The 18,252-nt window shown below is 43.1% G+C and overlaps 1 protein-coding gene across 2 annotated transcripts; it reads right to left on the bottom strand.

Moving 5' to 3' along the window:
• Positions 1-425: 425 nt before the first annotated feature.
• LOC105017037 (putative fidgetin-like protein 2) lies at positions 426-14,408 on the bottom strand. Of its 2 annotated transcripts, XM_010881333.4 has the most exons (3): positions 14,286-14,408; positions 13,140-13,346; positions 426-2,103 (listed from the first exon to the last, which is right to left on the bottom strand). In XM_010881333.4, the coding sequence occupies exons 2-3, from the start codon at positions 13,162-13,164 to the stop codon at positions 944-946; spliced, it is 1,185 nt and encodes a 394-aa protein (XP_010879635.2). In that variant the 5' UTR covers positions 13,165-13,346; positions 14,286-14,408; the 3' UTR covers positions 426-943. The 2 variants fall into 2 exon arrangements, with proteins under 2 accessions (XP_010879635.2, XP_019910942.2); XM_020055383.3 differs by lacking the exons at positions 13,140-13,346; positions 14,286-14,408 and adding an exon at positions 11,326-11,732.
• Between the last annotated feature and the right edge of the window lie 3,844 nt (positions 14,409-18,252).

Consider the following 18,252-nt stretch of genomic DNA (forward strand, 5'->3'; position numbering starts at 1 on the left):
TGTCTAGTGATGTAACTCTGTGCTAGAGGTGTGACGTTATGTAACTCTATGCTGGAGGTGTCTAGTGATGTAACTCTGTGCTAGAGGTGTGACATTATGTAACTCTGTGCTGGAGGTTAGTTATGTAATGAAGTAAAGTACACCTAATCAGTGATGATGTTCTTTCTTTTCGTCTGAGAGGTTATGATTCCTATGGTGCTGTAGGAGGTATTGCAGTCAAAGGCCCTAGTCAGTACAAGCGGCTGCTCCAATTAGGAGAGCCACTCATCAAAATAACAACATTGCAATGTCACTGTCTGCCACAGTAGCAATTTGGAAAATAAATAGGATCCTGAGAGAAGCAGCCGGTAATCCATCCAGACTGCCTAATTTAGCACAGGCTAGCACTATCTAGAACCCCCCCCACCCACCCACCCCCCCCCCAATAGAGGGCAAAGCCCTTAACTCTTTGGAGAAAATGTAAGGACATGTTTACATTGCGAGAGTGAGAATACAATTCTAGATACATTTGAAAGTACACCAGCAGGATAGAGACGTACCACGCAGGACTGTGGCCGGAAATCGCCGGAAAATCGAGTGAAATGCGTGCACCCTGCCCAGAAACGTGACGTAGTTCCAACAGAACTGTTCTGACATTTGCACCACACTCTACCTTGGAAGGTGGTGTCTCGAGCTGTCGATATCACCAAGTTTACACAACCCAAAAATCGAGCATATCGAGTCCTGTTCAAGATGTCTCGGAAAATGTAGCGTAATGTAAACAAGCCCTAAGGATGACAATTGAAAAGATATAGGAGGAGCAAAATTCTCTCTTCTTTCCGGTTAGTTAATATCCAAGGATTCTTCTACATTCAGTTGTTGACTGAGTAAGTACTCGGTTTTCAAATGCCAATAAAACTGAGGGGGGACCCCCCTCATAGGGTTGTCCTCTCAAGTGCCTGACCTAGTGTCCTACAGCAGGGTCCTCGGAACATACATGTGATACAGGCATCTTCATGGCTAGCCCCTGATGGGGGAATCTGTGTTCCCCTCCCCCACCACTCTCCCCCCCTAGGCCCGAGGAAGGGCTGAACTGCCCCTGCCCACCATAAGGAGGTGATACCACAGGCTTGTCAGGCTTGTAGGCCTGGCCTTCTGAGCTTGCCATGTCGTAGCCGTTGCCGTGACCGTTACCATGGCTCTTGCTGTGGCCATTTCCACGCCCATTGCCGTACTTCCTGTACCTTGAGTCATCCCGGTTGCCTCCGCCCTCCTCTGCCATCTCAAAGGCCTTGCGCTTCAGTGAGCCTCCTATCTCAGAGCCAGGCCCCAGGCTGTGAGTCGGGTAGCCATAGCTGCCCCCCACCGCGGTGGGCCGGGGGGTCAGGGGCGTGGGGGTGGTCAGCGTAGATGGGAGGTAGGAGGCACCCGGGTGGCTGTAGCCAGAGACCAGGCTGGCCTGGGGGTAACAGCCTGGCGGGTAATTGTAGACGGCGTTGGTGGGGTTGTAGCTAGGCACCAGGGTGGAAGGGGTCTGCAGAGAGTGTAAAGACGCTGGGGGAAGTGCTGAGCCGGGCTGGGGGCAGTATCCTGAGGAGAGGTAGGTGCTGTTGTAGGTGGAGGGGTAGTCCTGAGAGTGGGGGGTGTTACAGGAGCCACCGCCGCTGTACCCAGCGTCAGTGGTCAAGTTACTGCTCACCACCGTCACACTGCCCGTGCCAGGGAGGCCCACTGGTGCTGAGCCCACTTTGACTCCTGCTGCCAGGGCCTCCAGTCCAGGGTAACATTCAATGCCCTGCCCCAGGGCCCAGGGCTCAGCCTCGCTCTTCAGGAAAGCCCCAGGCTCTGAGTAAGCCCCGGTAGCAGGCCTCTCGTAGGGCAACTCCAGGCCTGAGTATTTTTCAGCATAGCGTTTTAACAAGGAGGAGGCGGTGAGGGCTGAGATGTCATCACTGGCCCATGGGTAGCCGGTAGTAGGGGTGTAACCGTGGCGACCCGCAGCTGGGTAAGGATCATGTTTGTGGGAGGAGGGAGGGGAGGTGGTTGAGGAGACATCCAGGTGCTGCTCAGGCCACTGGGACAGAGGGGCAGCGTGCTCCGGAGACCAGTGCATCTTTAACAAACCTACAGACACACAGAAGGAGCGCAGTTATTCAGCAGCTATTACATTTTAACCATTCTGTTGAGAGCCGAGGATATTCATGCATTACTCATGCTGTATTAGTATAACAAGTATTACACTAACTCAATTAAAATCTATTAATTTTATACATGATGCTACTAATTCAAAATACTACAATGCTACATAACTCCATTCTGTTCTAGGTTTCATGAAGTTTGTTCCCCTTAAACCCCCTGAATGTCAAGTTTTTTAAACAAGCATTATTTCCTGATGAGCTTAATCTGTGGCCAGGTTTATGCCCATAACCATACAGTTTAATTATGGAGGTGCTCTGAGCTCCTCCACATAGAGTCCACGTGAACAGCACGGCTTCGGGCATGGTCTCCACGGCGATAAGCCCCTATCACCCACCCAGCTCCCCGCTTTCTTTCTCTCTCATTGTCCCTCTGCAGGGGCTCTGTGTGTCAGACCACCTCTATACTCACTCTGACACACACACACACACCCACACACCCACCCACCCACACACACACACACACACGGAGCATGTAATCTAATTGGGCTTAAACCTCAGGGGACACCAGGCTGACAGGGAGGGGGGCAGGAAAGGACCTTGGAACACTGAGACTGACCACTGCTCCGACCGATGGCATAGAATAACATAGGATTCTTCCTAAGCACTTTCTTTATTGGAATGTGTGATTAACACATGAGCATTCACACATGCACACGTGCACACAAAATAAGTGTCTACACTCACAACACTCATTGGTGCAGTGGTCATTGGTGCAGTGGTCATTGGTGCAGTGGTCATTGGTGCAGTGCTGCAGTGGTCTTTCATTTTGATTGGCTTTGCAGGCTATGTCTTTGAGCAGGCATTAGTCTTACATTCCAGGCATTGTATGGTATTATTAAACAGTCTTGACCCTTTGAGCTTGTGCCAAAATGGCTACAACAGCACTGAGATGGAAGGATTGCTTTATAATGCTAATTTCCCTGTGGCGGATAAGGATTGTCTTAATTCCATTGATTTCCATGAAATAGTGATGTCAATGAATTTTATAATTGCCCTATTGATTACAGTCGAACAGGCTATTAAGGAACTTCAGTGAGACTTGGCAAATTGTGATTGGTAAAACGTTTTTAAGATCCTAACCTTTTCATTTTTGACATCCAGCAAATCTGTCCACCAGGGATTATAACCCTGTGACATTTTTTACTGAATCAAAGGCAGCTGAGAAGCAATGAAACACTCATTTGGTATATTTGACCATTTGTAACAAGCACAGTACAAGCATTTGTTGTTACACCTCTGTAATACCCAACAGTTACATGTTTTTATTGCAGAGTAACTGAGTTATTAGAATGAACTTCAATACTTTCAAGTAACTAGAAAGGGGCAATTACAGAATTCATTACAGAAGTAATTGCTAATGTTCAAGCATTTGTGATTGTAGTTGTGGTAGTCTGAATAAGGGCATCTGATAAATGACTAAAATGTAAAGGTTTGCAAGTCAAGGCAGTAGAAATGGTGGTAGTAGGTGTAGGAATGGTAGTAATTGGGTTTTAAAAGGGGCATGTCCATTGTAGTAAACCCAAAGAGCATGAAACAACAAGAAGTTGATGCACAAAAACTGTCAAAACCTAGAAAAAAACAGAGAGTGGCCAGAGTCTGAGGGGGGGACTGTCGACTTCTAGCTGTGCCAGATGAATATTATAAGAGTATGTGAACTTTTTGAGGCACAACAATATTTTGCCGGATGTGGTGATTTGTAGGTTTGTGTTATTACCATGGATTAGGCTTCTGTGAGTAATAAATAATCATGTTTGAATGTTTTTCTATGTTTAATGTTGTTTTTTTCTTTTTAAACGTTCATTATGACGCTGCGTCATTCAACTTCTCCGCAGGTTCCCGGAGAGTCAGAGGTGGCCAGTAGGGGTCTCCATCCCCCGCAAATGCATCTACTCACAGTAGCCAAAATAATTAAGACATCAGCTTCATTTGTATTGTAATTGAAGATCTTGGTCCATAGAGGCTGTACACTAACTTTTTGAGCGTCCGTGTTATCATTGTTTAAAATTATATTGTTCAAAACCACTGACACATTTTCTGAATGGCTGTTGATGCTTCATGGTGACATCATCGATCCTAGAGACAATTGTTCATTTGTTAGAGAGGACAAACCAGGACGTGGGGTGGACTTTTGTTTGTTCATTTGTTAGAGAGGACAAAACAGGAAGTGGGGTGGACTTTTGTTTGTTCATTTGTTAGAGAGGACAAACCAGGAAATGGGGTGGACTTTTGTTTGTTCATTTGTTAGAGAGGACAAACCAGGAAGTGGGGTGGACTTTTGTTTGTTCATTTGTTTGAGAGGACAAACCAGGAAGTGGGGTGGACTTTTGTTTGTTCATTTGGTAGAGAGGACAAACCAGGAAGTGGGGTGGACTTTTGTTTGTTCATTTGTTAGAGAGGACAAACCAGGAAGTGGGGTGGACTTTTGTTTTTTCATTTGGTAAAGAGGACAAACCAGGAAGTGGGGTGGACTTTTGTTTATTCATTTGTTGTTTATAGTTCCACCATTCTGCCGAAGTGGACCAGGTGTCACCAGATTATTTTATGCACTATGCCATCCTACCAAGTTAGGTCTCCAAATTATACCATTTAAGAGCTATTGCTCCCCCACAAAATAATCAAAATAATAACAGTAGGCTTTCAGCCTTTTCAGGACTTGAACCCCTAGTGAAAATGTATAAAACAATGTTTTAAATTGCGCTTGTAAAAAGCACCCCACACTGTAGTAAGCACCACCAATAATTAAATCATGTCTCCTATTCTGAGCTAAGGGCCTATTTCGACTACAACAATTGCCATGACAACAATTTAATTCAATATGTAAATCCAATGTTGTATTCACAGTGGCAGCAAGAGAGTCTTGCTGCTTCAGATATATGCTGTAAGGTGCAATTTTGACCAGACCCTTTAAAACTGACGACTGTTAAAAAACATCTCTTTACATTTAAAAACAGTAGACATTCTCTGATAGGTGGTTCAAAATGTGTGGAAGTTTCATTTGCTGAAATATGGCTTGGATGCAGATCTGTCCTGATGGCAGCAGTAAATGTATGTTGGTTGACTTAATGGAGAGGGCAGAGGTTGTTTTTTGAATGGCTGATTGCTACAAGCAGACAGTTAACCAAGGTTTATGCTTGTCCCAAACCCTAACCCCTACCCTAACTATAACTTTTACCTACATTTAACCTTAACTGCATTACATTTTAACTTACATTTACTTCAGAGTTGGGATATAAGCTCTACCCTTTTGATTGAGTCAACCAATTACATCAATTTCTTCCTTTAAGGCATACCTGCTTCCAAGACATGGTTGAGCAAGTAAAACTGTTAACTCATCAGCATATGCCCCACCTCAACTAAATGTACTATAATGACACATTGCAATCTGTCAATCCAGCCTGAAATTATGCCATTTAGGCAAGGACCTATTTTAACATGGCTAAGCCAAAAGCCATGTTCATATATATATACTGATATTGGAGTGAGAGTGATATACAGTATATAATGTATACATTGTAGAGTAGTATAGAGTAGAGATATTGGTTTCCCCTGGAGGTCGCCCTCTGGACATGCAATAAGATTTAGAGACCTAGCACTGCAATCTAAACCATTTTGGTGACATGAGCTAATTCAGCGACTGACATAAGTGGAAAACTGCTGATGTGCTAGTACATTTCCAAAGGCCTTGTAGTAGTGTATTATGGGACTGTTGGTAGAGATTTCTGCATATAAAAAGTGGTGTCTTATAGGCCTGCAGGTAGAAATGTCTGCATTTAGGTAGCTGTGAATTTAGAGATGTCTGAATATAGGTAGCGGTGAATGTAGAGATGTCTGCATATAGGTAGTGGTAAATGTAGAGATATCTGCATATAGGTAGCTGTAAATTTAGAGGTGTCTGCATATAGGTAGCGGTGAATGTAGAGATGTCTGCATATAGGTAGCAGTGAATGTAGAGATATCTGCATATAGGTAGCGGTGAATGTAGAGATGTCTGTATATAGGTAGTGGTGAATGTAGAGATGTCTGTATATAGGTAGTGGTGAATGTAGAGATGTCTGTATATAGGTAGCGGTGAATGTAGAGATGTCTGTATATAGGTAGCAGTGAATGTAGAGATATCTGCATATAGGTAGCGGTGAATGTAGAGATGTCTGTATATAGGTAGTGGTGAATGTAGAGATGTCTGTATATAGGTAGTGGTGAATGTAGAGATGTCTGCATATAGGTAGTGGTGAATGTAGAGATGTCTGTATATAGGTAGTGGTGAATGTAGAGATGTCTGTATATAGGTAGTGGTGAATGTAGAGATGTCTGCATATAGGTAGTGGTGAATGTAGAGATGTCTGTATATAGGTAGTGGTGAATGTAGAGATGTCTGTATATAGGTAGTGGTGAATGTAGAGATGTCTGTATATAGGTAGTGGTGAATGTAGAGATGTCTGTATATAGGTAGTGGTGAATGTAGAGATGTCTGCATATAGGTAGTGGTGAATGTAGAGATGTCTGTATATAGGTAGTGGTGAATGTAGAGATGTCTGTATATAGGTAGTGGTGAATGTAGAGATGTCTGTATATAGGTAGTGGTGAATGTAGAGATGTCTGTATATAGGTAGTGGTGAATGTAGAGATGTCTGTATATAGGTAGTGGTGAATGTAGAGATGTCTGTATATAGGTGGTGGTGAATAATAGGTCTGCTCTACATAACATCCAACTGTCAGAGCTAAGCACTTTGCACAACGGTGTACGTGCGACTAAGCTATGTGTGTAACTCGGTTGTACTAAATCACCACTGCAACTCAATATTAGGGCTTTCACTTCCACTTCACTTCACCTTTTTCCCCTATAGCTACTGATTTTGCGGATAACTACTTCATTTATGAACAATTTATTTACTACGACTGAGACATGCGGTTGGCCGACCTACAGCTAGCTTAAAAGGAATGCATTGACTATGTCACTATGGAAATGTGCATCTGTATACTGACTTAAACATGAATGGGTGTCAGATGTTGGCTAACTCAGAATGGAGTGTGTCTGTGAATATGTATGCGTGTGGCATACGCGTGAACACTGTCATGGGGGCCCCTAACAGAGACAGCTGTTTTGAGCAGAGGGCCCTTCTCTCTCTGTAGCCAACATATTCCTCAGCTCCTATTGTCCCCCCACGTCCCCAACAAAGCCACAAGGGCCCCATTGTCTGACAGCAGATCCTATAAGAGCACAGATATCTCAGTGAGGCAGACCACCGGCTCGAAACATTGACCAGCAGGACTGACTGTGCATCTGAGGAATTCCAATAGTGTTTTGGCTCCTGAAAGGTTTGAGACCTTGAGGAGATAAAGTCATAGCCCTACTCTCCATCCACCACACATAAACACTGACACACACACACCGCCCTCCGTCTTCTCCCCAGGGGTCAAGTGCCACCCTAACTCTACACCCCAGCTTTTGTTTTCCTGCCTCTAGGAAGAAGGTCCTCAAATTGGATTCAGCATCCCTTATGGGACTGAAAGAGGCTTGTAAAACAGGCAGATTGTGTGTGTGTGTGTGTGCGTGTGTGTGCACGTGTGTGTGTGTGCATGCATATGTGCATGTGGATGCATTTTTGCACAGTGAATGGGGTGTTTTTAGAGAAGGGCTTGATCAATCCAATCAGAGCATGGCCCCACCCCCTCCTCCACCAGTCTACCTGTGAAAGAGCAGCACTGTCCCGCTGGACTGGCCCTAATTACATAGTCGGGTGGAGAAAGGACTTAGCTCTGATCTCTTTGCCTCTGTCTCAGTTTCCCTCTCTTTCTCTTTCTGTCTAGTGAACTCAGTCACTCTCTGTGTCAATTCTGTATCAATTTAAAGTGATTCGCTGGCTTGGGAAACATTTGTTTACCTAACCCAAGAAACATTTAAATAAACTAATGTCTGCCTATTTCTCTCTAACTCTTTCCCTCTTTCACGCATTCTCCCTCTTTCTCCTTCGCTCTGTCTTCCTCTCCTTCCTCTCCTACTCTTCTGTCAATCATCAACAGTGCAGTGTTCAAATGATCATTCCACAACCAGCATAGATTGACATAAAGAAGTGTGACCAGAAGAGGTGCTGGTGTGAATCAGATTCTTCTCGACTGAGCTCCACTGCATGGCCAGTAGGAGCAATTAAGGGTTAATTAGATGAATTGCAGAGGAAGGCAAGCAGTGATGTGGGGGAGGGTCACATGAGCCTGGGATTCGGGGGGTTGCACGGCATCAGAGGCAATCAGATAGATTGGATTGGAGAGTAGTAATACTACCCATAGGGGAAGGTAGGCTGACCACTCCAGCATTGCTCCTACTCAATGATAATAAACAGGGACTTTCATTTGCTGGCCACACACACCAATATATCTAGTATGCACCTCAAGAACGTACACCCAAACATGCATTCACACATACACAGTCATACGGGCACAAACACCCGACCAGAGATTGTTCAACTGGGTTTATGTGTTGTTTGGCTGAGATGCAGGCGTCTGGGCAGACAATAAAGACCAGGATGTAAAGTTTTGAGTGTGCTGAGTGTGTTTCAGTGTGCTGAGTGTGTTTCAGTGTGCTGGGTGTATTTCAGTGTGCTGAGTGTGTTTCAGTGTGCTGGGTGTATTTCAGTGTGCTGAGTGTGTTTCAGTGTGCTGAGTGTGTTTCAGTGTGCTGGGTGTATTTCAGTTTGCCGAGTGTGTTTCAGTGTGCCGGGTGTGTTTCAGTTTGCCGGGTGTGTTTCAGTTTGCCGAGTGTGTTTCAGTGTGCCGGGTGTGTTTCAGTTTGCCGAGTGTGTTTCAGTGTTCCGCACTGCCCTGCCGAGCCGCCGGAGAGAGAGAATCCCGGTCATCCTGCAGATGACTCAGGCTGACGGAATGTCTGGAATTCAACGTGAGTTCTATTTACACAGCACATATCCTCACCATGTGAGAGAGTGGACAGCAAGAGAGACTGTTGGCTTAGAGCCCTGATTAATCATACTCTATACTTTGCCCACACATTATTGGGTGATTTGTATTCGTTAGTATTCATTTAAGCCGTTGGCTGGATCAATACAGAACGCATCAGAGGACCAATGGGACATTAATATACAGGGACGCCCAGGAGGGCTCTGTGAACTGCCCTCCTAACCGTCACCAAACACTCCCTTTTAGAGCCTGTTACATTGTCTTCTTTTAAAACAGAGTGGCTCACTATGGCCACAAATATACAGTACACACAAAATTTACATTTAAATAATCTACAGATAATGAAGCTGTATGTTATACAGAAGCATTTTCTTCATGGCACATATATTTCCTGGCAAGTCAAGCCTGCAAGAGAGAGATGTTACTGATATAGACAACACCCTCCTTCTACCTCTTATTTCTCTTCTCTTTTTACAGATCAGTTTTAAAGATGCGGCCTGGTGAATCTATTAATTCATCAAATTAAATTAAACATCCCATTTTGTGTTGGATTTGTTCATTATTATGTGCATAATCTATAAGTACAGTCACGATCAAACCTTAGTTAGCCATTAAAGCCCAAGTTTGAAAGCCCGTGGTTTGATGACATGGTGTATGCGTACACATTACATGGTACACACACACACATTACATGGTACACACACACATTACATGGTACACCCACATTACATGGTACACACACACACATTACATGGTACACACACACACATGACATGGTACACACACACACATTACATGGTACACACACACACACATTACATGGTACACACACACACATTACATGGTACACACACATACATTACATGGTACACACACACATTACATGGTACACACACATACATTACATGGTACACACACACATTACATGGTACACACACACATTACATGGTACACACACACACATTACATGGTACACACACATACATTACATGGTACACACACATACATTACATGGTACACACACACATTACATGGTACACACACATACATTACATGGTACACACACACACACATTACATGGTACACACACATACATTACATGGTACACACACACACATTACATGGTACACACACACACATTACATGGTACACACACATACATTACATGGTACACACACACACATTACATGGTACACACACACATTACATGGTACACACACACACATTACATAGTACACACACACATTACATGGTACACACACATTACATGGTACACACACACATTACATGGTACACACACACACATTACATGGTACACACACACACATTACATGGTACACACACATACATTACATGGTACACACACACACATTACATGGTACACACACATACATTACATGGTACACACACACACATTACATGGTACACACACACATTACATGGTACACACATACATTACATGGTACACACACACACATTACATGGTACACACACACATTACATGGTACACACACACACATTACATGGTACACACACACACATTACATGGTACACACACACATTACATGGTACACACACACATTACATGGTACACACACACACATTACATGGTACACACACACATTACATGGTACACACACACACATTACATGGTACACACACATACATTACATGGTACACACACATTACATTACATGGTACACACACATTACATGGTACACACACACATTACATTACATGGTACACACACATTACATGGTACACACATACATTACATGGTACACACACACACATTACATGGTACACACACACATTACATGGTACACACACACACATTACATGATACATACTTTTTGGGGTCCCTTTTTGACTCAACAGCAAATATTTTACAACCAGTGGGCAAAAATCATGGACTACATCTTTAAAACCGCTTCCTTTTCTTGTTTTTCACACATTAGTTTTTTCAATATCTTATTTAATTTTTTTACTTTTAAATATTCTTCATTGAAATACAATATTATATATTTTATTAAGGATTACATATATTAGATATATATAATCCTTTCCCAGTCAAAAATTAAAATAATGCATTGAATTGTTTATATTCAGGAGTTGTTTGTTCCAGCAAGGCCTGTCCTTCTGTAGGGTCACCGTTATGTCAGCCTACATACCACCAGGCCCTTTTAAAATAAAACATGCTTTTTATGTTACCATGCATAGCAAATCCTGTGTGGCAAACCTGTTGTGGTTGGAGATTTGGGACTCCCTTTTCTCTCTTCAGTTCTCTCTTTTTCCATCTCCTCCACTCATGTGGCCTATTCTCTGTCTTCCTCAGTCCTTTTCTAAAGTGTGTCTGTGTCTGCATGTTTTAGGATCCCTTCCCCCGCACCCCTGCCTCTTTCAGCTCACCCACATGTGGTCGGAGCGGCCTGCCTGCTTGGCCTCCATGCTCATTGTGTCCACTCATATATCAGCCTGCAGCTGACCAGTCCATCTCATGTCCATCTGCCTTCATTCTCTCTCTCTCTTTCTTTCTCCCTCCTTCTGCCTTTCTCTCTCTCTCTCTCTCTCTCTTTCTCATTCATTCATGGGAAGCATTTGTTTGTTTGGCCAAAGCAAATTGAAAATAAGGGTAAAATAATAATGCTAAATAAAATGCCATAATACGCATTGCAACGTTTGTGAGTTTCACTCGACTGATTTTGAACGTTATCAGTGTTCGGTATGTTTTTAAAGTATTACTGGATCTGTATGAGCTGTTAATTAAATGATTAGGCTGTCCACTGGTCAAGAGATTCAGAAGTGTTGCTTGGTTTCCAGCAGATTTGTTTTTTTGCGGGGGTTCTCCATGCCTCAGTAGGTGTTAAACGGTTGAGCCGTCAGTCTGATCTGCTGCTGCCTACAGATGCAACGCTCAACACGTCATTACAAGCCAGCACTATAAGCCTTTACCACCTAATGAGGACCTTAAATGAGCTGGACTCAAATTTGCTTAATGAGCTGTCATGAACACTATGATGTCCTGAGAAAGAGTGTGTGTGTGTGCGTGCGTGTGCATGTGTGTGTGGTCATGCATGTATTCCTGCGTGTGTGATTATCAGTGCTTCCCTCCACTCTAATTAGAGTCCATTGACACCCTGTCCCTAACGAGCCAACTTTCTTTCACCAAACCACTTCGCAATGGGCAACTGTTTACCTACAGGCCACAAAAGCTATTCACCACCACATTTATATCACAAACCCCTAATTACAAGAGCTCTGGGTTTCTGTTCGTGCGTGTGTGTGTTTGTGCGTGAGTGCGTGCATTACTTTCTCTAAAGAAAGAAATCTATCACATTAGTGTGAGTATTTCCATAAGAAGGAATGTTACAGATGTATGTCTGGCAAACTCAGACAAAAGACACAAGTCACACAAAACATTCCTTTTCAAAGAAGCCCATAAGAATATTTCGCACACCAGTATCTGCGCCCCGTAGTATTTTTCTTTTGGTGTAGCCAGAGTCCTGCTACAAGAAAGCCAAGGTGCGTCCCTAATGCATTATTCCAATCATGTTAGCGTGGTAATCCTGTTAAACCTTCTTCTAATCAATAACATCAGTCAATATGAGCATATTCATTAACTTGGCTTAGAGAACCTGTGAGGCAGTTTATCTACCCAGCTTTTAACAACACAATACCAGCACACTTTAATCACATGGAGGAGAATGGATGGACGGAATATTCTCACTGAGCGGCAAGGACACTGTTGTGGCGGAAAGAAAGTAGAATAGGGAAGAAAAACCAGAAATAACTAACGAAAGACAGACAGGGAAAACTAAGCACGGAATGGGAAATTCCTCAGTCTCAAGCGTGGAGAGAGACTCAGCTGTTACAGCCATTATCTTCTCCCCAATATCTCCTTCCCAGATCCCTCCTTCACCTCCCCCTCTCCCACTGGCCGCAGGGGAGATGTCCAGGATTAGTGTCAAGACCGAGCAAGACAACACAGTTAACATATGCATACGCACACACACTAACACAAACACACACACACACCATCCCCTCCACACTTACTGTAGGGGGTGGCAGGACTGAGCATTCTGCAGCCCTGCTCCCTGGTGAAGAGGACTGAGTCCACTCAGTGTTGGAAGTAACACATTGTGCCGCTTTCTGATCCCGCAGGTCGGATGCTAGCTGTCTGAGTGGGACTGTCACTGTCTGCTGTCATACACCACTCCATGGCTGACCAGATTCCCCTCCTCTACTCCTACACGTTGACAACTACCAAGCAGAGAGAGAGCATGGAGTTACACAGAGCCAGGAGAATACAACTCAACCGCACGTGTAGTCACATCCAGAAACTGTATACGCTCACTCTTCACAGGGACGACCGAAATGCAAACTCGTATTGTCCTTCTAATGCCCATTCATTCTCACTCGCTCCCCTAGTTCACATATTAAATAGTTTGCTCGCTTGTTCACTCACATGCTCAAATGATTACAGACCAGTAGTCCTGAGAAAAAAAACTGTCAGTAATAATTAAAAAGAATGCATGATGACTATGACTAAAAGCATTGTTGAGAGCAAGATTTAATGCATTTCTGGTAAAACAATCTTTCTGTAAACATTAGGTACATTTTTGAGAGGCTAACAGGAATGAAAGTCTATCGGAAAAGTGTGGACAAAAAATATACAGCTGCTCGGATTGTCTGTTTGGGCAGTTCTACATCCTGACGGAAAAGGAAGAGTCACTGGCGTCTGAACGCAACACCACCACATCAGAAGAAACAAGGCTGAGGAGTTTCCAGTCCTCTGCACCTACTCACTCTCACAGTTAAACACATGCACCACAAAGAGCAACCAGAACTTGGTACTTGGTCAAGAAAAAAAAATGCAGGAACAAATACAAATGACGGAGTAATTTGAGACTATTGGAGCTTTTCAACATTAACATAATAAACGTATGGTAGAGAAGAAAAAACATGCAAATAAAAATCAAGAGAGTGGAATGGAGGCAGAGGTTTGTTGCCTTCAGGAAGACCAAAGTGTCTGAATTTAATAGCAAGTAAACACAGGGAAAAAAGCACAAAACAAGATATTGGAAAAGATATTGAGAAAAGATGAGGAATCCAGAAGAGATTAATTGAAGGGTGGTTAAATAATCTGTAGATATGAGAAAAAAGCAGGAAAAGAGGAAATGAATGTAAATACAGTCCTACCTGGTCATGCTTGTATATTGGATACGATGTGTTCTATCTGCAAGCCAATAGAATAATCCACACACTAAGGCTGTGTGTTCAGCAATCCCTCTTTTCCACTTTTGGGACCCTATCCTTCTCACTCCGCTCTCCCCTTCTGTCCCTATCCTCTCCTAGTGACAGAGTAGCAAACACATCCCCTCCCCCATACACTCCTCCCCTCCCCCTCTCCCTCCCTCTCTTTTGTTAAAAGTATTTAAGCAGGAAGGGAGAGAGGGAAAAAGTGACCAATCATGCCATGTCAGTGAGTATTCTGTATTCCCCTGCTGAATGTGTGTGTGTTTTCCTGTTTTGCTATCTTAGTGAGGACCGACTACAATAGGAAAAACAAGACAAATCATACTAGGTGAAGACGTTTGGCCGGACAAGAAGCTTCATCTGACCGTTTCATTTAGGGTTAACGTAGGGTTAGGGGTTAGGTAAAAGAATTATTTTCTGTGGTGCTAAATTGTCGGTCCTCCCTTTGATAGTTAAACCGAGAGTTGAGTGGGAAAGAGAAAGAGGATTCGTGTGTTTCTGATTGTGTGACTGGAGTATTGAACACACATTCAGCACACACAGTTAAATGAATGCACACGCACGCACACACAGCTGGCAGATGCAGAATGTTCTCCTTCAGCACTCACAGAAAGTTCAGTTATTGTCAGTGACTCTTATGGATTCCAGTATTGATCTAAGCATTGGTCAATAATACCTAATACCTCCATCCACCCACAGATATGCTCATACCCACGCAACACACACGCACGTGGACGTGCACACCGGCACACGCAACCGTGTATTTAGGTGGGACATGTTCATGCAATGCCTATGTCAGCCCTCTGTACCAGTCCTGCTGCTTACGCCACCCTCCCCACACACATTTCAGGCCTACATGCATTTGCGAGTACTATTTCTGTCTCTATGCACGAGGAAATATACACACACCCCTTTGCACTGTCCACAAATACATTCTCGCCACCCCCCACAGCACGCACACACAGACACACATATACTGTTTTGAAGCCAAATTTGACATCCTTTTTAACGAAGCAGCCTGGGAACTTAAGCATGACACATTCCTAACATAAACAGAATTAATTGTATTACTTGGATCCATTTTTGCTCAACAAATGGTTTTGCATACAGTGCCAATACAGTTAAGATACCCGGACCTTTCCAAATTCACAAAAAGTTAATTTCTCCATTTGTCTGCCATATCAGAAAGCAATTAATCATTGTTTAACCATCATGTATGGTTAAACTGGACATAAACCGGTAAATGTATCTCTTCCGTCATACTACAAAAAGTCTGGCTGCGGCACCATACAATATTCAAAACATTTTGGAAAATATTTTTGATATTCCAATCCCATGGCACCAAGTGTATGGACTAGTATATCAAACAACTATGGATGTCTCTTTGAGAGCCTTTCAATTGTTGTTCAGAATTCTGGCCCCCAAAAAGTGCTTAGATTATAGGGAATTGAGCAGTCGCCCATGTGCAGACTATGTTAGGATGAAACACAAACAATAGATAATCTCTTTTGGTACTGTCCTATAGTGTCAAAATTCTGGTTTCAAGTTCAAGATGGCTTATTGTGTCACCGAGTTACCATGGAAGTTAGTTTAGCTGGAGTCATATTGGGTGACCTGAGAGGCCATGCTAAATCAATTGAAAACATGATTTTTCTCCTTGGTAAAAAATTGATTTTCATGACCGAATTGGTGGACACCTTGAGCCTTAACAGATTCAAATATGTTGTAAAGAATCATAGTAAGACTGAGAAATATATTGCTGCTGGTAATGAAAAAATCCGAGTCTACTGGGGAAGATGGTTGCTTCCTTGGAATCTAATGGAACAAATTAATTACTAGAATAATGTGTATAAATAAGTGAATGTGTACATGTATATATACACTCACCTAAAGGATTATTAGGAACACCTATTCAATTTCTCATTAATGCAATTATCTAATCAACCAATCACATGGCAGTTGCTTCAATGCATTTAGGGGTGTGGTCCTGGTGAAGACAATCTCCTGAACTCCAAACTGAATGTCAGAATGGGAAAGAAAGGTGATTTAAACAATTTTGAGCGTGGCATGGTTGTTGGTGCCAGATGGGCCGGTCTGAGTATTTCACAATCTGCTCAGTTACTGGGATTTTCACGCACAACCATTTCTAGGGTTTACAAAGAATGGTGTGAAAAGGGAAAAACATCCAGTATGCGGCAGTCCTGTGGGGGCGAAAATGCCTTGTTGATGCTAAAGGTCAGAGGAGAATGGGCCGACTGATTCAAGCTGATAGAAGAGCAACTTTGACTGAAATAACCACTCGTTACAACTGAGGTATGCAGCAAAGCATTTGTGAAGCCACAACACGCACAACCTTGAGGCGGATGGGCTACAACAGCAGAAGACCCCACCGGGTACCACTCATCTCCACTACAAATAGGAAAAAGAGGCTACAATTTGCACAAGCTCACCAAAATTGGACAGTTGAAGACTGGAAGAATGTTGCCTGGTCTGGTGAGTCTCGATTTCTGTTGAGACATTCAGATGGTAGAGTCAGAATTTGTCGTAAACAGAATGAGAACATGGATCCATCATGACTTGTTACCACTGTGCAGGCTGGTGGTGGTGGTGTAATGGTGTGGGGGATGTTTTCTTGGCACACTTTAGGCCCCTTGGTGGCAATTGGGCATGGTTTAAATGCCACGACCTACCTGAGCATTGTTTCTGACCATGTCCATCCCTTTATGACCACCATATGTACATATGTACACATGTACATATGTACATGTACATATGAGCACCCATGTACCTGATGGCTACTTCCAGCAGGATAATGCACCATGTCACAAAGCTCGAATTATTTCAAATTGGTTTCTTGAACATGACAATGAGTTCACTCTACTGAAATGGCCCCCACAGTCACCAGATCTCAACCCAATAGAGCATCTTTGGGATGTGGTGGAACGGGAGTTTCGTGCCCTGGATGTGCATCCCACAAATCTCCATCCACTGCAAGATGCTATCCTATCAATATGGGCCAACATTTCTAAAGAATGCTTTCAGCACCTTGTTGAATCAATGCCACATAGAATTAAGGCAGTTCTGAAGGCGAAAGGGGGTTAAACACAGAATTAGTATGGTGTTCCTAATAATCCTTTAGGTGAGTGTATGTATGTATGTATGTATGTATGTATGTATGTATGTTTGTATGTATGTATATGTATGTATGTATGTATATGTATGTATGTATGTCTGTATGTATATGTATGTATGTATGTCTGTATGTATATGTATGTATGTATGTATATGTATAAATGTGTATGTATGTATGTATGTGTATGTATGTGTATGTATATATATGTATGTGTGTGTGTATCTTTTAATTGAAAATATGGATTTCTATGGTAATCTTGGGAAGATAAATCTTTTCATTATACAACTGTGTCTGTTTTTTGTCGCCCAGTTGTGGTTTAGGTTTGTGCTCTGGGGGACTTCGGATGTCGGTGCCCCTTTTTTTATTGTAACACATGATAAAACTGCTGTGAGCTACGGGCTGCTCGAGAACTACTCTTGTGACATATATTACATCCTCCAATCATCCCCAATAAGTGACCTGAATTGTGGTCAGTGAAGAAGGCTGGTTAGCCAATGACAAGTCAGTTCCCAACTGTGATATCGGGACAACCTAAGACAGGCACAGTCTGACCACAATCCACAATATACATACCCAAAGCACATGTGAACATAACCCAGATACAGGGTCTGTGCTGAACAAATAGCACAATGACTAGACCAAGAATATGTGGTGATTTCCAGGTCCGGGGAGGTTGTTGGGTGTCAGTCAGACATATGCACTGGATTCCCAACTGCACACATTGTCACAGTCTCACTGGAGACTGGTGCACCAACACGTGACGATTGTTTTTAGGGT

The sequence above is a fragment of the Esox lucius genome, chromosome 17 (genome assembly GCF_011004845.1).
Source record: "Esox lucius isolate fEsoLuc1 chromosome 17, fEsoLuc1.pri, whole genome shotgun sequence".
NCBI classification, from domain to species: domain Eukaryota; kingdom Metazoa; phylum Chordata; class Actinopteri; order Esociformes; family Esocidae; genus Esox; species Esox lucius.

What these genes read in the sequence shown, in the direction of transcription:
- LOC105017037 (XM_020055383.3), bottom strand. Translation starts at nt 11,383, where the DNA reads ATGGAAAAAGAGAGAACTGAAGAGAGAAAAGGGAGTCCCAAATCTCCA. An exon ending in CAAATCTCCAACCACAACAG is followed by an intron (nt 2,104 to 11,325) that starts GTTTGCCACACA and finishes GTGTGTCTGTAG; the next exon opens with GTTTGTTAAAGATGCACTGG.